This window comes from Mustela erminea, chromosome 19, assembly GCF_009829155.1.
Source record: "Mustela erminea isolate mMusErm1 chromosome 19, mMusErm1.Pri, whole genome shotgun sequence".
Taxonomy (NCBI): Eukaryota; Metazoa; Chordata; class Mammalia; order Carnivora; family Mustelidae; genus Mustela; species Mustela erminea.
The window spans coordinates 42,139,776-42,160,990 of NC_045632.1; the positions used below are offsets into that span (position 1 = coordinate 42,139,776).

Here is a 21,215-nt window from a genome sequence, read left to right on the forward strand (position 1 = left end):
AAAATATCATATTAACACTTGTCTTTAGCTGGTAGTTCTATGGTGTCTTATACCACTTTTTTCTATTTTTACAATTTTTTAAGAGACTATTTATTTGACAGACAGAGATCACAAGTAGGCAGAGGGAAGCAGGAGAGCAGGCTCCCCACCCGCAGAGAGCCCGACACTGGGGCTCCATCCCAGGACCCCGGGATCATTACCTGAACCAAAGGCAGAGGCTTTAACCCACTGGGCCACCCAGGCGCCCCTGTTTTTAAAATTTTTATAATAATAAAAACCTTCTAACATTCAAGTGCTATCATAGGCAAATGCTGCATTCTGTAAACCTCATAAATACTATCTTTTTAGTTTTTAGAACAATCCTAAGAGGGCACTATCAGGATGACCCAGCTTGGATTCATACACTGCAGAAAACTTCCTTACAGTAGGAGAAGCTTGGGAGAAAGGCCCAGAATGCAAATAAATTAGCTGTTAAAATACTTTAAACAGATTGAGAAATAACAGGCGCAGAAAACGAGCTGAGGGCACCAGGAGTGAGTTCACACTACATGTACATTGCCAGACTCAGTAGACCGGAACAGCTGTTTCGCCTCAACCCTCGTCACCATTTCCGGGTTTGCACAGGTGGGCAACGCCTGATCTTTCCAAGGAAGAAAGGCTACCTCCACCCCATTTCCCCAGTTTGCACTCATTGACACGAAGGCCCAGCTCACCTAAAGGGCTGGGAGATCGCCTTTTGAAGAACAGAGGTCTTCCCCAGGCCCTCTCTTCTCAGACCAGGGCTCTCCAGCTCCTGCCAAGGACGGGATGCTGGTTAAAGGCGCAAGACACGCCGGGTCCCGGCGATTCACCAGCTGCGAGATGGCGCCCCTCAAGTGCTGCAGCCCACGCTGCCCGGCCCCCCGTCTGATAAAGGGCCCCACCACTGGCTCCCCATCCCTCCCATACACCAGAATCCGGCGAGAGACCAGGGGCAATTCTCAAGTATAATCGGGGTTGGAAACTTCTGTGGGCTCCACATGCCGGACTACATGGTACGTGACAATTCTCTTTCTGCCACCAGGTGTTGCGGGGACTGCAGCCGGGTACGTTGCTCCTCACGAAGACCCGTTCCCGCCAGCTCAATCCACCCCCTCAAGTCAGCGGGAAGGGTAATAGCGGGGGGTCCCGCATCCCAGCCGGTGTGAGGGCGGAACCAGGCCTACCCGCGGCGGCCGACCTTCCACAGCAGGCCACAGCCTGGTTCCGGGGCGGGACCCAGGCAGGATCCGAACGCTCAGGGAGCAGAGGCCGTGACCTTTACCCTCAAGTCGCAGCGCGCTGTGTTTCCGCCCTTTCTCCCTCGCCGCCAGCCTACAGCGACGCTCCACTCGGTTTCCCGCCCAACGCGACGGGCCCACTTCCGTGGGGCGGGACTTCCTGCCACCCCGACCTCGCCGGAACCCGTGTTCCTCTGCAGACCGCCGCTCCCTGATGTTTCCAAAGCCGGTCCCGGGTGTGAAAAGGGTGGATGCAGTGTCTTTCAGGGGAGGAAAGTCACAACGTAAACGGGAAATCCTATGATCTGATGGCTTGCAGTTTTTAGGGCTTTCTTTGCAGAGGGGCGTTGGCAACAGGGAGTCAGGAGAGCAGGCTCTGGGTGGATGAGGCTGGTTTGGGAACTGTGGCTGCAGGGCACAGCATGAGTTAAGAGGCCATCTGAGCACCAAGCCTAACCTTATTCCTCTCTCCCAAGCTTCCTATCCTTGTTTTCTTATAAAACTGAAATATTTGGGGCGCCTTTATGGCTCAGTCGTTGGGCGTGTGTCTACCTTCAGCTCGGGTCATGATCCCGGGGTTCTGGGATTGAGCCACACTACTCCACCCACCCCCCACCCCCTACCCTCGTTGGGGCCTTGCTCGGCGGGAAGTGGGAGGCTTGCTTCTCCCTCTCCTACTACCCCTGTTTGTGTTCCCTCTCTCACTCTGTCTGTCCAATAAATAAATAAAAATATATTTTTTTAAAAACTCAAATATTTGTCTTTTCAAATAGTGATGGTCCTAAGAGGATCATAGCTAAAATCTACGCATGGCTAAAGTTCATTATTTAAGACTGTAAGAAAAAAAAGAGCCTATTTTAAGCTGTTTCTAATGCAACATAAAAGAGTTTTTTTTTTTAATGATTTTATTTATTTATTTGAAAGAGAGAGAGCGAGCATGAGAGGAGAGAGGTCAGCAGGAGAAGCAGACTCCCTGCTGAGCAGGGTGTCCGATGTGGGACTCCATCCCAGGACTCCAGGATCAGGACCCGAGCTGAAGGCAGTCGCTCAACAAACTGAGCCACCCAGGCGCCCCTAAAAGAGGTTTTTTTAAAAATATATTTTTTATTTATTTGACAGCGATCACAAGTAGGCAGAGAGGCAGAGAGAGGGGGATACAGGCTCCCTGCTGAGCAGAGAGCTCTATGGGGGGCTAGATCCCAGGACCCCAAGATTACAACCCGAACGCAGAGGCTTAAGCCACCGAGGCACCCAGGCACCCCAAGAGATTTTTTTTTAAAGATTTTAAGTAATCTCTATATGGTGGGGCTTGAACCTATAATCCAGAGATGAAGAGTTGGATGCTCTACAGACTGAGCCAGCCAGGCACCCCGCAAGAGATTTTTATAAATAAGCTTGAATTAGCATGCCAGAAATAATAAACTCAATTAAAAGTGGATAGCTGGGGGCGCCTGGGTGGCTCAGTGGGTTAAAACCTCTGCCTTCGGCTCAGTTCATGATCCCAGGGTGCTGGGATCGAGCCCCGCGTCGGGTTCTCTGCTCCGAGGGGAGCCTGCTTCCCTTCCTCTCTCTGCCTGCCTTTCTGCCTACTTGTGATCTCTGTCAAATAAATAAATAAAAATCTTAAAAAAAAAAAAAAGGATAGCTTTTATTCTCTGAGAAAACGACTGCTTCCTTTCCCCTTAGCCCACAAAGGAAAAGACTACATTATTACAAATGAGAAAAATGTTTATTAAGGAAACATTTAACAATCCTCCCTTAACAGAATTATACAGACTAGAGCACAACTTGAAGGCAATTACAGTTCAAATCATTAACACTACATAGGGTGCTTATTCTACAACTGGAAAGTTGCTGAAGTCTGTGACATGCCACTATAAATGTAAGTATTATTAAAAATTACAAATTGCTTAGTGATTATTTTGATAACCTCCTGAGCAGCAGCTCCTGCAAGGAAAAAGGAGAAAGGCAAAGCTTTGAAAAAGGTAAATTTCAAGTTATATAAAAAATACTCAATTCTGTGAAGAAAACCTTTCCTTTCCAAAGGCAAAAGTGTTTAAAAATAAGCCAAAACAGGCATAGCTTACTGAATCACATCAAAATCAAGGACTGCAATTTTTTTTTAACTATTATTACAGGAACTTGAAATGTCCTATACGTTCACACTTTGGGATATCATGCCACAATTTAAAAGAATGAAGTATTATGGTGGTTTTGAATGGTTGATATTTTAAGTAAAGTCAAAAGAGCAGTATGGTTGATGGTAGTGCTTTTTAAAAAATACATATAGACAGAAAAGATTCTCAAAGACCACCCTTATATTTTACCCTGTGCCTACTTTACTTTAATAAGACAGGGATAATGGTATATTTGTTCTAAATACACCTGTAATTTGGAAACAACCTATACTAAACACCACCACGCTGCTATACTCAGTAACAGTCTTATACAGTAACAGGTTTTGAGTAACTAATCAAAGCAAACTGCTTTGATTAGTTACTCAAAACCTGTTACTGTATAAGACTGTATAAGACTCAAAACTTGTTACTGTATAAGACTGTAGAAAAAGCAAAAAAACTACACAGAAAAAAATTCTTCATCTATTATAATATGAGGCTTCATCTTCCACAAACATTCATTGATTTAATAAAATGAGACTATTATATTATATTATTATTATATTACGTACCAAATACTCTGGGCACTAGGGATAAAGAACAAAAGATATACATCCTTGACTTCATGGATCTTACTTTTTAGTAATAAGGGAGAGGTAATTTACAAATAAGTAAAACGTATAGTAAGTCAAATGACTCTAAGTGCTAAGGAGAAAAAGCAAGAAAGGGGGATATATATGAGTGCAAGAGGAGTGACTCAGTTTTAAACTGTGGAGTCAGAAATGGCCTCACACAGGGAAGATTAACACTTAAACAAAGACCTGAAAGAAACGGAATATAACAATGTCCCATAGAAAACAGAACTCACTTCGGCAGCACATACACTAAAATTGGAAAGAATACAGAACACATTATGGACTGACCTGAATGTCCTAAAAATTCATGTTAAATCCTTAATACCTAATGTGATAGTATTTGGAGACGAAGACGGGAGTCTTTGGGAGGTAAAGAGAGTCATGGGATAGGGCCCTCATGATGGGTTTAGTGCCCAGGTAGGTATCCCATCTGTCCTCCCCTCCCTGAACAAAGAATGTTATATAATGGCACACAGCAAGAGAGTAGCTCCTTACAAGCCACAGACAGGCCTCACCAGAAACCAGGTGCCCTGGCCCTGACCTTGGAGTTCAGGCCTCCAGGGCATTCTTATGAAAGAGATGCTAATTTTCATATGGCCTTGAAGAACAGGTAGATTTTAGACATGTAAGAAATAGGGAGATTTAAGGCAAATGGACCCTAAGGGTTAAGGATTGAAGGAGCAGGAAATAAAAGGGCAAGTCTCTGGGAAAAGGAAATAACTCAAAAACAAACAAGGCCAGAAAGGCTGAATGGAACCAGAACATGGTGTTTTTAATGTCAAATCGAGGACTCTGCATTTGTTTTCTGAAGATTACTGTAGTGTGCTTGTGTATACTGCCAGCGCATAGGGTCAGTTAAGTAAGAGACATGATCAGACCTGTGCTTTAGAAAAATGACTCTTCACTTTAAGATGGACAGCAGTGGGAGATGGAAAGCAGAGAGATAAGTAAAATAATCTAAACAACACAACATCCTATGTCAGTGACTTCCCTAGTTAAAACTGCTCAGAAAACAAAACTTCCTAACTGTACTGTGTTACCGGAGATGCCAGTCTTCTTATTTATGGCATCTACAGAACTTACCCCCTAAAAATGCAGCAATGGTGTGTGGCTCAGCAGCTCCGTATCGGCAACTACAGAAAAAGATGGAGACATGAACTTAGATTAACCTTACAAGACAGGTATTATTTCTCCTATGCCCTAAAAAATACTCACAATTCATGGACATAGTCATCTTTCACCATTACAGATAATCCATATTCCTGAAGGAAGCCAGTGAGACAAGACTTCAACTTTCCTATATCTTCTTCAACTTGGTAGTTAGATACCCCTAAAAAAAATTAATATGAATTAATTTTCATTAATAAAATTTAAAAACCAATGGCACCTACTTTTCTAAATCCAGTTTTAGGTGTCCTAGTCAAAATAGTAAGGTATGATATTTACAACTATCACAAAGCTGTAACAATCAAAGAAACCATCTGAAGCCTATTAAAAATTCAAGTTTGATAAGTCTGCTTTGTTTACTGTTCTGTACCCAGTATCTAGAAAACTACCTGACACATCCTTGGTGCTCAATAATTACTTGACAGAGAACTGAATGAATAAGAAAGTGATGTCCCATTTATACTCTGTATAAAAATTACGGTGCTTGGGATGCCTTGGTAGCTCAGTCATTAAGCATCCAACTCTTGATTTTGGCTCAGGTCATGATCTCAGGATCTTGAGATCAAGCTCCACATCAGGCTCTGCAATGGGCATGGCGCCTACTTAAGATTCTCTTTCCCTATCCCTCTGCCCCTCCCACCCTACTAAAAAATTATGGTGCTTATAAAAATTATGGTGTTTACTGTTCATTTCCAGAAGATTAAATGACAGAGAAGACATAAAGCTATAATAGGTAACATTTATTGAGCATTAGTAAATGCTGGACAGTGTTCTAAGTACCATATAAATTGAGTTAATCCTCATAACAACTCTATGAAGTAGGTACTATTATCTCCATTTATAGGTGAGAAAACTGAGGCACAGACAGATGAAGTTTTTTGGCTGAGTTACTTAGCTCCTAAGTAGCAAAACTTGGATATGGGCCTGGGCAGTTCTTATGCTTATGATTTTATGATTATAGTATGTCTCCAAAAGCAAGCTATTATTACTACTGGAAGGAAGAACACAATTGCTGTAATATTCAAAAGTTACTAAAACAAATAATATTTTTTAGCCCTTCTGGTTTAAAAACCATCACTACTCTTCCTAATAATAATAATACCAAGCCTTTATTGAACACTTACAAGGTGCCATGTAGTGTGCTAAATGATTTTCATACATCACCTGCATAATCCTTAAATCCAAGAGTAGGTATACACTATTATTGCCATTCCATAAGTGAGAAAAGACTTGGAAACAGTGACTCACCCATGATCAAGAGATAGTAAGTGACAGAACTTAGATCTGAAGCTAGGTTCAACTCCAAAGCCTGTGCTCTATGTGGTAGCTAGTCTCCCAAGATGGCTCCCCAACGAACCTTCCTTTGTGCCCTCACATAGTCCCCTCCCAGTCTTAATCTAAACTGGCCCTATGAAGCCAATAGAACATGGCATAAGTGATGCTGTATGACTTCTAAGGCTAACTCATAAAAAGCTTTGTATGTTCCACCTCGGTCTTTTGGAATGTTAACTGTGGGAAAGCCAGCCATCATGTAAGAAGTCTGCCCTAAGAATACAACACTAAAAGGAAGCCCCAATTAGCCATGGAGAGAGATGTCTGACCAACCGCCAAGCAATTCCAGCTGTTCAAACTAACATGCTAATCATAGTGAAAATGTCTTCTTGGACGTCTAGCTCAGTCAAGCCTTCAGAATGATCCCAGCCCCAAGTGTCACACAACAACAAGAGTGCCCCCTCTCCCCAGCAAGAACTGCCTGAGCCCAGCCAATCCACAAATTACAAGATAATAATTTATTGTTTTAAACTACTAAGTTTTGGGATGGTTTGTTATGCAGTAAACCAAAAATACAAGCTATCAAACAATACACATAAAGTAATACATATTTGGGGTTTATTCCTTTGTTTTCTTCTGGTACACTTGCTCATTAAGACTGTAACTCAGTGGGCATACTACATCAGTTGGGGCAGCAAGTTTTATGATACTCCTAAAATGTGCTGCTATGCAATAATACGGCACAATTAAAAATTATCATCTTAATAAAAATATTCCAGACAACTGAAGATCTTTGAGATTATGCCAATTCTCCAATTAACTACATTTACAGACCAAAAAAATAGATTCTGAGCAAAGACATCCCTACATCTTCAGAGTTCTGAATTCAAGTCACTGGCATACTTCTTATAGCTTTCCCATTGCACTAAATTAAACTCAGTCTGAGTCTTAGAAGTAAACTATGGAACCTGACAGAAAAACAAGTTTTATTCTAGGGGCACCTGGGAGGCTCAGTCGGTTAAGTGTCCGACTCTTGATTTCAGCTCAGGGTTGTGAGACAGAGCCCTGAGCAGGGTTCTGTGATGAGCATGGAGCCTGCTTAAGATTCTCTCTCTCCCATTCCCTCTGCTCCTTCCCACCAACTCTGCCAAAAAAAGAAAAAGTTTTATTCTATATGCATTCAACCAACATTTCCCTTTAATAGTTAACAACCAACATTATTCATGGGGCACCTGAGTGGCTCAGTCGTTAGGTGTCTGCTTTTGTCTCATGATCCCAGCGTCCTGAGACTGAGCCCTGCACTGGGCTCCCTGCTTGTTGGAAAGCCTGCCTCTCCCTCTTCCACTCCCCTTGTTTATGTTCCCTTTCTTGCTGTGTTTCTCTCTGTCAAATAAATTTCTAAAATCTTAAAAAAAACAACAAACCATTATTTGCAAATACTTACACTTAAAAAACAAATGGTATTTTCTCACTGACCTGAAGAAGGTATAAACTGCTTACAGTGTAAAATTCAAGCACCACTACTATAAATACCCCAAGAACACCCAAGAAACTTTAAGATTTAATTCAATTTAATTATTTATTCAAGACTTTATTGTATATGATAATAAGATTACTAGTCTTACCTGGATATCGACCATGTTGTTTATGAAATCTATCAACAGCCCGTAACATTAAATATAACACTATCTCATTATCTGGATTGTCCATGCTGGAAACTGAAAGGGAAAAACGATTCATATAACTTGGGTAATTCATTACATAAAAACAATGTAGAACTGAATTTACTATATACTCAAGCTTCAGGATACAAAGCAATTCTATCACAAAATTTAAATATTTTGTGACAATAAAATACAAAATGATAAATAAGAGTAAAATAAAGGGAGAGGGAGATATTTTAAAACCAAACCCTATGTTCTTAAGGACTATCAGCTACTCACATAATCCTTATTAATGTAGTAATGTTCTGACTTCAGCTCTTCTTCAACTCAGTAGTCTAAATATGATTTCATGTAGGGGCACCTGGATGGCTCAGTGGGTTAAAGCCTCTGCCTTTGGCTCAGGTCATGATCCCAGGGCGCTGGGATCAAGCCCCGCATCAGGCTCTCTGCTCAGCAGGGAGCCTGCTTCCTCCTCTCTCTCTCTCTCTGCCTGCCTCTCTGCCTACTTGTGATCTCTGTCAAATAAATAATAAATAAAATCTTTAAAATAAATAAATAAGACTTCATGTATATACTAAGTTTTTATTTTGCAGTTATGACTATTTGGAAGTATGACTACTTCTTGGTTTATAGAATAAAATTTATAGTACAATATTTACATTATCCTGTCAATTATCATATACTCACTACTATTTTAAAATATTTATTTATATCTCTAAATTTAATTAAAATTAATAACCTAGCATCAAAAGGTTATTATACTTACTTATTTCCTCTTTGTTAATTGTATCCAAGCCATATTCTTCAGCTAAGGATCGACATCTTACCACTCGAAGAAATGCAGAATTGGTGCCTGAAAACAAGAAAGACATTATGGAAGAAAACAGTTAAGACGTGAATATTCCAAACCACAAGTCACTCTAAGAACAGAGAATTCTGTGTATACTCTTTACAGACATGGAAATCCAAAGAAATACCTCTTTGGCTTGAATGGTTAGCAGAGAAGGCACTAGAGCACAAATCAACTGAAATTCATATCCCTGGCAATTCAACCAGCTCAGCATTGAGTAAGAAGGTGATGGCAAATCTCTGAGCTTGCTTTCATTTGTAAAATGGGGATATTACACCTTTGAAAGCTGTTCTGTGGATCAAATGTGCAAGTGTAGCAAGTGCATACCTAGCACAATGCCTGATAAGACTCAGTGAATAGTTGTTTTTCTCATTATTAAGGATAAGTAGTCCTAATGGAGAGCATTATATATATTGTACACTTAAATATGTAAAACTTTATTTTTTAATCAATTTTTTAAAGATTTTATTTGTTTATTTGACAGAGACAGAGATCACAAGTAGGCAGAGAAAGAGGGGGGAAGTAGGCTCCCTGCTGTGTGGGGCTCAATGCCAGGACCTCGAGATCATGACCTGAGCTGAAGGCAGAGGCTTTAACCTACTGAGCTACCCAGGCGCCCCTCTAAAACTTGCTTTAAAAAAACCTTTGTATTATGGAAATTTTCAAACATACCCCAAAGTAGAGAGAACAGAATTAATTGTCAAGTACTGAACATCCAGCTTCTAATTTTGTATCATATAAGCTAGTAGAGCAAACACAAATGCAGAAACAAGGTGCAAGATTGGTAGTGAAACAAAACATTAAAACTAAGCCTCAACAAGCACAATGGAAGAGTCATTAAAGGGAAAACATGGATAAATATATTTTAAGGCTGGGGAACATACAAAATAAAGACTTTTGCAGAAGCTAAGAGCAATAGCTACAGGGAATTGTCAGCACATAAAAGAAATTTTATTATTCTTAAAGTTACTCTTGGTTTTTTCTTTTCTTTCTTTTTTTTTTTTTTAAGATTTTATTTATTTATTTGAGAGAGAGAGACCACAGACAGAGAAGTAGAAAGCACAGAGGGAGAAGCAGACTCCCCACTGAACAGGGAGCCCAACAGACTCGGGGCCTGATCCCAGGACCCCAGAACTCTGGGATCAGGACATGGGCCAAAGGCTGATGCTTAACCAACTGAGCCAGTCAGGTGTCCCTCTTAAACTAATTTTTTTTTAAAGACTTTATTTATTTATTTGACAGACAGAGATCACAGGTAGGCAGAGAAGCGGGCAGAGAGAGAGGAAGAAGCAGGCTCCCCGCGGAGCAGAGAGCCCGATGTGGGGCTCGATCCCAGGACCCTGGGATTATGACCTGAGCCGAAGGCAGAGGCTTTAACCCACTGAGCCACCCAGGTGCCCCTTAAACTAATTCTTAAATAAAAGAAAATGCTTTGGGCCTCCTGAGGAGTTATCAAGATCCTAGGAACTGACCCACTCTAAAACTGGATGGCAAAATTCTTAATTCATCAGTCATTTAACACAAACCAAAGTATTTGTTTTTTTTTTTTTTTTAAGATTTTATTTATTTGACAGAGATCACAAGTAGGCAGAGAGGCAGGCCGAGAGAAAGGGGGAAGCAGGCTCCCTGCCGAGCAGAGCCCAATGCGGGCTTGATCCTAGGACCCTGAGATCACGACCTGAGCTGAAGGCAGAGGCCCAACGCAATGAGCCACCCAGGCACCCCAAATCAAAGTTGAAACAGTACTGTCAATGCACACGTGACTCAAGACTTCACGTCCAAAGTCCTCAGATAAAACTTTCCCAATTTATTTAAAAGTAATAAGCTGAAAATAATTCCGTATTAATGACAATTTTCAATTGACCTTTCTGTCTTTTCAGCACTACTACAAACAGATGTGCTCTATCTGTGACCCACTCTTAAAACACACTCTCCTTTTATTATATGATGAGGCAAAAAAACACCAACTCTTAGTAATTCTTATCTATACCACTGAGACCATGGAAAAATTTTACTTTCAGCCATTTAAAATTCCTGAAAACATTTTAATCAAGCAAATAAGGAAATTAATTCAAGGGGACTTACAGAGTAATTTTAATTCTTTCTCTGAAATGGACTCTGGTGCCTGTAAAGAGAGAAACGCAGGTTTTGCTCCAGTATAAAAGAGGAGACGAACACAGACTGCAGCACAAAGCCAATCACTGGGAGAGGAAAGGCTTTCCCCAAGCCCTGCAAGAGTTCTGTAAAAACAACTTGTTTCCTTAGTCAAGGCCTTTCTCATTAGGCAGGTAAGTGAGTGATCCCTCTAAAGAGGCCTCAAACCAGTGCCACACCCTCTATGTCTAAACCTTTTTGGCTCCCAGAGTTACACAATCAGGCCAAATGGAGCGGTACTGTCCACAAAGGCACAATGACTGTCCACAAAGGCACAATGCGCTCAGCTCAGAAGCTTACCTGGCCGATAGACTGCAACAGTTTGGCAACATGATTACCCACGGCAGCAGCATCTTTCTTTGCTTTTTCACGGTAACTGGAAAAAAACAAACATCTGTTTTAATAATTTTTAAAGTTAGCAAAATTTAAATATCACCATGAAGCAAATTTCTTTCCTTTTCATGAAAAAATACTGGTTTGGTAAGACACAAAATGTGAAAATGCCATGGAAATGCTACGAGCAGCAGCTGTTAGTGGCTGGGAATCTCCCCAGTGTTGGTGATGGACTTCTGGAATCTGCTAATGCCCGAGCTCCCTCTATAGTAACAGCAACTTAAAAACTACCCTCCTAGAAGGATCTATGAGCCATGCTTCTGGGAGGACCTGACTACATACGTTACTGAAGAACATGATGTATCTCCTTGAAGTTAAATCCAAAGAAAGTTAAATACTTCAAAACTGTCTATCCACAGGGGCATCTGGGTGGCTCAGTTGGTTAAGCCTCTGCCTGTGGCTCAGGTCGTGATCCCGGGGTCTCAGGATCAAGCCCCACGTGGGGCTCCCTGCTCAGTGGGGAACCTGCTTCTCCCTTTCTCTCTGCCTACTGCTCCCGATTGTGCTCTCTCTGTCAAATAAATAAATAAAATCTTTAAAAAGAAAAAAAACTATTTACAAATTCATGTAAAACCTTTAAGTCTATTTATCCTTTCATTCTCTAAAGATGATCTGTGTTAAGCTGACTACCTTCAATGTGAGGTCATACTTCAGTCTATCCTCAACTGACTTTTCCCAAGTTTTAAATAGTTGAAATCTTAGGCTAGGCTAACAAAGATGTGTTAGACAGTGGCTGAGGTGAAAAGTGCAATATCTAGAGAACAGAGATCTTCTGTGTGAAATCCTTTGGTCCTTGGGGAACTCAAGCTAGCGGCCCTGAATTCATCAGCAACATGCCTAAACTACATAAGGGTAATTAATATCCACTGAGACCTATACGTGGGACAGTCTATCTGGGTTCAAACTAGTGATACCTAGAGAGCTGGTGTTCATCTACAGTAGCAAACTCTTTAAATTATGAAACATTACGATAAAAAATTCATCAAACTAAGACTTCAAGTTCTAAGTTACAGATAAAAGTTCCTATAGGGCCACAGCTAAGAGTGTAGAGCTGGGCAGCATCTGACTCTTGGTTTCAGCTCAGGTCATGATATCAGGGTCATGAGATTGAGCCCTGCGTTGAGCCCTACCTCCGCCTCTGCAGTGGGGAGTATGTTCCAGGTTCTCTCTCTCCCTCACCCTCTGCCCCTACCCTCCTCATTCACTCTCTCTCCCTAAAAATAATAATCTTAAAAAAAAAAAAAAAAGAGTATAGAGCTGGGTTTCATGGATTCAAATCCTGGTTCTGCTGCTTCCCAGCTATCTGACTCTGAATAAATTACATTTTCTGTTTCAGTTTCCTCACCTATAAAACTGGGACAATAATAGTATCTCTGGGGCTGTTGTAAACATTAAATTAGTTAAAATACAGAGCAGTTCATAGCACAGAGTTAAATGCTCAAATATCAGGTTTTGTTGTTTTTTTGGGTTTTTTTTAAGATTTTTTTTTAAGGTTTTATTTATTTAGAGAGAGATCACAAGTAGGCAGAGAGGCAGGCAGAGAGAGAGGGAGAAGCAGGGTCCCTGCTGAGCAGAGAGTCCGATGCAGGGCTCGATCCCAGGACCCTGAGATTATGACCTGAGCCGAAGGCAGAGGCCTTAACCAACTGAGCCACCCAGGCGCCCCTTTTTAAAAGATTTTATTTATTTATTTGACACAGAGAGAGAGATCACAAGTAGGCAGAGAGGCAGGCAGAGAGAGAGGGAGAAGCAGGCTCCCTGCTGAGCAGAGAATCCAATGCGGGGCTCAATCCCAAGACCCTGAGATCATGACTGGAGCTGAAGGCAGAGGCTTAACCCACTGAGTCACCCAGGCACCCCAAATATCAGGTTTTTATAATGAAATAGGAAAGAAAAAAATCTGCCCCCTATTCAGTAGATGGGAACTCTCTGTACTTTCTGCTCAATTTTGCTATAAAATACCTAAAACTATTTTTTAGCTTATTTTTAAAGAAACTATTACAGAGGTGCACTTGATTTATTTTTAAGAGATTTTATTTATTTATATGACAGAAAGAGACACAGTGAGAGAGGAAACACAAGCAGGGGAAGCGGGAGAGGGAGAAACAGGCTCCCCGCTGAGCAGGGAGCCCTATGTGGGGCTCAATCCCAGGAGCCTGGGATCATGACCTGAGCTGAAGGCAGACGCTTAATGACTGAGCTACCCAGGCGCCCACTGCATTTGATTTCTGATAGAGTGATAAAATATATTCAACTGTACTAGAAACAGGTTAATTTTTCAGAAACATAGTTTGAAACAGTGAACATAGTTTGAAAACATGACTTACACATTCTGCAGCTTTATATATTTGCTTGAATCTGCAATCATATCAGGAATTGTGCCTCGAACAGGTAAATTTCCCTGACCCTCTTTGGCCACAAATTCCTTTAAGGCACGAGCTAAAATCCAAAATGATGGAGTCTAAAAGAATGAGAAAAAAAATTAGTATTAAATGGCATCTGAAATTGACCCAAAGATTAAGGTGGCACTATTTACTTTTGGTTGTTACCTGTTTGGTGATATTTATGCAGTGATCATCATTAAATATATCTTCAATACTGCTTGGGATCTAACGAAGAAACACAAAAGATTTACTTATACTAAGAATGTGGCCATATGTATTTCCATTATTTCCCAAACAAGTTCTCTGAATTCCTACATTGTAATGAAATACGAACTTCTGATGGGCTTAGACAATTTCGTAAGGATTTTATTTATTTGAGAGAGAAAGAGAGAGAGAATGCACGCACACAAGTGGTGGGGAGAGGCAGGAGAGGGAGAAGCAGACCCCCTGTTGAGCAGGGAGCCCGCACTTGGAGCTCACTCCCAGGACTCTGGGATCATGACCTGAGCTGAAGGTAGATGCTTTATTGACTGACCCACCCAGCCGCCCTGTGCTTAGACTTTAATTGAGAATCAGTACCAGAGAACTGATGAGGAAACAGAGAATGGAATGAAGTCCCCTCCTGCCCACTGGTGTCAGCACTAAAGACTGACCTGTTCTCTTTCATCACACATGGATTACAAAAGGAGCCAAAGTAAATCTTTGATATAGTTACATCTAAAGACATAACAAAGATTTCAGATATTTGTAATTCAGAACGTCTGAGTCAGACATTCAGATTTGTAGTCCTTCATGTGTTTTCAGCTTGTCAAAAACTTGAAACCCTTATACCCTAAATCAGTAACTACTGGAAGAGACAACTCTGGTAAAAACTACATAGTTTAAGTACTTTTAATGCTGGAAAAATCATCATACATTAGTAACAACTATTGAAATTGTAGGTTTTGATTCTGTAGCTTTGTGGGAAAAAAAATTTCTTACAAGTAACCTCTTAACTGGTTTCTCTGTTTCTGTTCCCAGTCCCCTGTAGTCTATTTTCCTCACAAGAACCAGAATGATATTTTAGCAACATAAATCAGGTCACTCCACTCCCTGCTCAAAACGCTTCTGTGGACCCCTTCTGATCCTAGGCCTCCTCACCCTTATCATGCTCTACCCCTCTGCTCTGCTTGAATTTTGTTCATAACATCTACTGCATTTGTCTGTTTGCTTAGTTCACTATACAGAACCTAACTACGGGAACCCTGGGTTTTTTTTTTTTTAATTGGGGTAAACTTTACATTTAGTGAAATGAATCTTAAATGTACAGTTCGATGCATGTCCTTTTAACCATCACCTCAATTAAGACATAGAAAATGATCATCACGCCAGAAGACTGATAAAGCACACACTTTTTTTTTTTTTTAAGATTTTATTTATTTATTTGACAGAGAGATAGAGAGAGAGCACAAGTAGGCAGAATGGCAGGCAGAGGGAGAGGAAGAAGCAGGCTCTCTGCTAAGCAGGGAGCCAATGCAGGGCTTGATCCCAGGACCCTGTGATCATGACCTGAGCTGAAGGCAGCTGCTTAACCGACTGAGCCACCTAGGCGCCCCTAAAGCACACACTTTTAATTACTCACCCATACTACCTCATTGTCTCCAAAAAGCTTGTAATGACAGCTTAAGTGCTTTCCTAATGTGAAAGACAGCATTTTCTTGCCATATTGAAATTTTAAGAAAATTCTTAACTTACCAGTTGTGTTATTCCAAATTTCCCAAAAACCTCACTGGCAAGACCTTAACAACAAAACAAAGGCCATCTAAATGGAGTTATCCTCCGAATAATGTCTTACAATGTCATTAAGAACGTCTTCCATTATATCCAAGTAACTATTGTCAAAAGCAAATGCAGATTAAGATTTAACTTTTTAGGCAACACAATTTTGGACCAGCAAAATATCAACCTCATTATATATTTCCTACACCCAAACTGTTACTATTCACAAATCATGTACTTCAAATAATGTATATAAATCATTGTATCACTATTATATCCTGAAGCACTGATATCCATTTCAATAAGGACAGTATGGTTTTACTAAAACACGATTCAATCCGTATTATAGACACTAATTTCTAACAACTTTACAATTTAGGAAATATTAATTTAAATCTAAAGTCAGGGCACCTGGTAGCTGAGTCAGTTAAGCAACTGACTTGTGATTTCAGCTTAGGGCATAACCTCAGGGTCATAGGATGAAGCCCGGCAGCAAGCTCTGCACTCAGCTGGGAGTCTGCATGGGATTCTCTCCCTCTCTCTCTGCCCCGCCAAATCACGCACACATGCACGTATGTTCTCTCTGGTGCCCCTTCTCTAAAGTAAATAAATACATCTTTTAAAAAAAAAAAAAAAAGGAAAGAAAGAAAGAAAGAAAGAAAGAAAAAAATCTAAAATCAACTATTTCACGTGAGGACTTCAAAAAACACCTTTCTTGTATGAATTCTTCAGAAACACTTTAATACCTGAGTTGTATTTAGTGCTGTGTTCACATTTTTAATAGCTTCTTCAAAATTCTCTTCATCTTCTGGAGCCCCGTTTTCATTCTTCAGAATTCCTAGTAAAACAGAAACTGGTTAGCAAAAAATAGCCCTTTCCTTCTCACCCCTATGCTCTTCCTAGCATTATGGAAATAACCTCATCAGATCTTAAAAGGGAGGATTGGATACTGAAACTTAGGAATAAACAGGTTTATCATTAGTCATTTTTTTACTAATATATTAGTAGCTATCTTTTGGAGCTTTTACTCTGTATCAGACACTATTAAATGTACTTTACATTTTATGGTATGAATGAATCCTCACAACAACCCATGAGGTAGGTATGAGCAGCCCCCAGTTCCTCATTTACTGATGAGGAAACTATCATTAGTCGTTTAAAAAAAACTGTATGATGAGTGGCTCCTAAACCTCCCCTGAGAAAAAATAAAATACAAGCTCATGAAGGCATCGTCTGATAAAGCTCCTGACGGAAATCCAATAAACAGCTTCAAGCAATTTGCTTTTCAAACTTTATACAACATTCAATTATATCCCATCATATTACCTTGTCTAATCAAATCTCTGAAGTCTTCTTTCTCTTTATACGTTTTAGGTATTCGTCCATTTGTCTAAATTGGTTAGAAATTTTTAAATTCTAGTTATAAAAAATCAAAAGATGGAAATCAAGAGTCCAAAGATTCCCCCATTCTCCCCTCCATGCTGAGATTTCATCAGCAAATACCTCAGTAAAATCAGAGGTTGACTTGAAAGAAAACACAAAACTGGGCCATTTCTCTACATTCATTCCCCACGGCCAGTTTCAGAATGACATTTATTGGTATTTCATTTTGTTAATAAAAATATCAGTCTCAAAGAGGAAATGCCAGATTTAAACAGAAAAGCACCCACCTCCCCTGTAACCACATAAAGAAAAGAATTAATGTCCCACTTTCTTCCACTGAAATCCTTTAAACTGAAAGTACAGTCACACATGGAATATATGTTTTTTAAAAAAAGGACGTACTTCACTATACCACTGTGCTAAATATTTAGCTACGATCACAATCCATGGAGTATGGCTATGATCCTAAAAACAAAAGAAAAATCAAAGAAAATGTCAGTATTAGCTAACATTAATTGTTTACCTTTATTCTTCATCACATCATCTCATTTTTAACAAATCCAACAGTAATTATGATCATCTCCCAGTATATGTAGTATTGGTGAATGGAGAGAAATGAACTGAGTTAATGAAAATTGCTTTATAAACTTTTTCTAGAAGTAATATCCAATTTAATCCTAATATGGCAGGTTTGTACTATGACTGTTCCTATTTTACCATCAACAAAAGTGTCTCAGGGACGCCTGGGTGGCTCAGTTGGTTAAGCAGCTGCCTTCGGCTCAGGTCATGATCCCAGCGTCCTGGGATCGAGTCCCACATCGGGCTCCTTGCTCAGCAGGGAGCCTGCTTCTCCCTCTGCCTCTGCCTGCCATTCTGTCTGCCTGTGTTCGCTCTCTCCCTCTCTCTCCCTCTGATAAATAAATAAAATCTTAAAAAAAAAAAAAGTGTCTCAGAGACTGCCAACCAAAGAGAAAGCACAAATCTCTTGATTTCAGATATCAATCGTAGACTGAGAAAACTGTCTTCTAGTCAAAAACCTGTATTTTTTTTTTAAAGATTTTATTTATTTATTTGACAGAGAGAGATGACAAGCAGGCAGAGAAGCAGGCAGACAGAGAGGAGGAAGCAGGCTCCCTGCTGAGGCTTGCTGCGGGGCTCAATCCGAGGACCCTGAGATCATGACCTGAGCCAAAGGCTGCGGCTTAACCCACTGAGCCACCCGGGTGCCCCCAAAACCTGTATTTTAATAAATACATGGGTAGAAAAAAAAAACAACAACACATACTCCTTAAGTTACATAATCTATTATAAATACCATTATTTCTATAATGAAATATGGAGTTGCCTGGTAACTCTTCAAACACTAAAAACAACTTTCAAGAGGAATTAATTTCAGGGCGCCTGGGTGGCTCAGTGGGTTAAAGCCTCTGCCTTCAGCTCAGGTCATGATCCCAGGGTCCTGGGATGAAGCCCTGCATCGGGCTCTCTGCTTGGCAGGGAGCCTGCTTCCTCCTCTTTCTCTCTGAGGAAAGAGATCTCTGTCAAATAAATAAATAAAATCTTTAAAAAAAAAAAAAAAAAAAGAGGAATTAATTTCAATAAACACCAAACCCCAATTCACACTTTTTAAGAAGTATATTTAGTTGTTTACAAAGGGGTCATGAAGAGGGCTGCTGGGATATATTTATGTCCAATTCACTGACCTGGGTGTTGATTACACTGATATGTTCAGTTAACGAACTTCTCTTCAATAAAAGAACTTTTCAGGGGGACCTGGGTGGCTCAGTGGGTTAAGCCGCTGCCTCCGGCTCGGGTCATGATCTCAGGCTCCTGGGATCAAGTCCTGCATCAGGCTCTCAGCTCAGCAGGGAGCCTGCTTCCCTCTCCCTCTCTCTCTGCCTGCCTCTCTGCCTACCTGTGATATCTCTGTCAAATAAATAAATAAAATCCTTAAAAATAAATAAATAAATAAAAGAACTTTTCAAATTTTGCTGGAAAACAAATTCACTTCAAACAAATTAAGTACAACGTTGTTACTATGTAATCTGGATGATGAGAATATGGATGTTTATAGTATTTTCTCATCGTGGTATAATTCAAAAACCTGAGGTTAAAAAAAATCTTTTAATCTATCTGTAAATGGAAGGTCATACATACCTTTTTTTCCATATGATCCAAATCATAAGACTGAAAATGTTCTCTCAGTTCAGGAAATGGCTTATCCAGTCGTAGATCCTCTAATGCATTATCTGGATGAGATTCTATTACTGTGAAACAAATAATCCCCCCCAAAAAGACTTCTTTAGTGATACTTCTAGAATATACTACATTATAGGGGCTTAAGAAATCTGTAATTTTTGAGAGTGGGATATCCAGCTTGCAAGCAAGCAGCTTCATTTTGTGCATGACAAAAGAGTGATTTAAAACTGGATGATGTTGAGAGGGGCAAGACGATTTTTTGTTCAAAAAAGTGCCCAGTGCCATACTGTGGAAAAGGGAGGCAAGCACAAGATTGGGCCAAATCTCCATGGTTTATTTGGTTGAAAGACAGGTCAGGCCCCTGGATTTTCTTACACAGATGCCAATAAGAACAAAGCCAACGCCTGGGGAGAGGAGACACTGAAGGGGTATTTGGAGAACCCCAGGAAGTACATCCATGGAACTAAAATGAGCTCCGTGATATCAAGACAGGAGGAAGGGCAGACTTGATAGCTTATCTGAAAAAGCTACTAAGGAGAAATAGTTGGCCATGCTCATTTATTACAAAACAAAAATGTCTCGAGACTTTTTTTATGTGTGCCATATTTAAATTGATCTCATACACCAGAATTCAGATCATGAATGGCTGACAGAATATTTCTTTTGAACAGTTCTGATTTGAATAAGATTGGCTCATGGTTAAATGAATATGATCAGCTTTTTGAACTTTGATAGTAATTCTGGTTCAGCAAGTGCTGTCACTATTTTCCTCTTCTAAAAATATGATAGGAATTGATTAGTTATGTTCAGCTTTTCACAGAGATGGTAAATACTATCTCTAAACTTATAGGAGATTTTTAAAAATTTAGATTCACATAACTGATTATATTAATATATTTAAATCCTGAGGAAATCCCTTCACTGTCTCAGAAAAACAAGACTCAGCTGTGTTTCAAGTTGTGTTCCTTAGCCTGTTAAAGGCAAGGCTAAAGAAAAACTGACAGTGTCCACTTTATCTTTCTGGTCTTAACTATGCCAATTTAATTAAAATTCCCGCATCAGGTGCCTGGGTGGCTCAGTTGGTTAAGCGGCCGCCTTCGGCTCGGGTCATGATCATAGGATCCTGGGATCGAGGCCCACATCGGGCTCCCTACTCAGCGGAGAGCCTGCTTCTCCCTCTCCCTCTGCCTACTTGTGCTCTCTCTCTCTGTATCAAATAAATAAATAAAATCTTAAAAAAATAAAATAAAATTCCCTGCATCTAAAATGTTGCCTTTTACTTAATGAAAAACATTTGTGTGTTTATGTATAATATTAAATAAAGAATATTTAATACTTCTCACATTTTATAGATGGTCTGTAAGGTCAGATGCTTTTAAAATTCAGTGTGACAAGATATAGCAGCAGACTTGGCTTGTGGATTCTTTACTAAGTCAGACTAAGTTATAATTCAGGATTGTCTTCTAAGCAGCTATTCAAAGACACAACTGTGGGAGTGCCTGGGGGCTCAGTGGGTTAAGCTTCTGCCTTCAGCTCAGGTCATGATCTCAGAGTCCTGGGATCAAGCCCCGCATCTCTGCTCAGCAGGGAACCTGCTGCCCCTCTCTCTCTCTCCCTGTCTCTCTGCCTACTTGTGATCTCTGTCTGTCAAATAAATAAATAAATCTTTAAAAAACCAAAAGAACAAAAAACAAAGACACAACTGTGGAACTACCATATATGTATGATTGGTAATGGTGCTTTTGCCAACTCATCAGAAGGGTTAAAATTGAGGAGATAGATCATCAACACAAGTTTGTAAATTATGTGATAAGGCTTAATATAATTAAAAACAAAATCACAGGGGTGCCTGGGTGGCTCAGTTAGTTAGACATCTGCCTTCAGCTCAAGTCATGATTCCAGGGTGCTGGGATCAAGTCCCACATCAGGCTCTCTGCTCAGTGGTGAGTCTGCTTCCCCGTTTCCCTCTGTGATCTCTCT

The 21,215-nt window shown here is 40.2% G+C and overlaps 1 protein-coding gene across 1 annotated transcript in view; it reads right to left on the reverse strand.

The window, feature by feature from the left end:
• Nucleotides 1–2,968: 2,968 nt before the first annotated feature.
• NAE1 (NEDD8 activating enzyme E1 subunit 1) overlaps nt 2,969–21,215 on the reverse strand; it is a 28,494-nt gene continuing 10,247 nt past the window's right edge. Inside the window, exons 8-20 of the mRNA XM_032326617.1 lie at nt 19,194–19,303; nt 17,439–17,501; nt 16,980–17,043; nt 16,400–16,491; nt 14,061–14,120; nt 13,839–13,972; nt 11,419–11,494; nt 11,050–11,089; nt 8,881–8,967; nt 8,076–8,168; nt 5,227–5,341; nt 5,095–5,144; nt 2,969–3,206 (exon numbers count right to left, since the gene is read on the reverse strand). Of these exons, the coding sequence (XP_032182508.1) occupies nt 3,097–3,206; nt 5,095–5,144; nt 5,227–5,341; nt 8,076–8,168; nt 8,881–8,967; nt 11,050–11,089; nt 11,419–11,494; nt 13,839–13,972; nt 14,061–14,120; nt 16,400–16,491; nt 16,980–17,043; nt 17,439–17,501; nt 19,194–19,303 (1,094 nt within the window). The 3' untranslated portion in view covers nt 2,969–3,096. The remainder of the gene's footprint in view (nt 3,207–5,094; nt 5,145–5,226; nt 5,342–8,075; nt 8,169–8,880; nt 8,968–11,049; nt 11,090–11,418; nt 11,495–13,838; nt 13,973–14,060; nt 14,121–16,399; nt 16,492–16,979; nt 17,044–17,438; nt 17,502–19,193; nt 19,304–21,215) is intronic.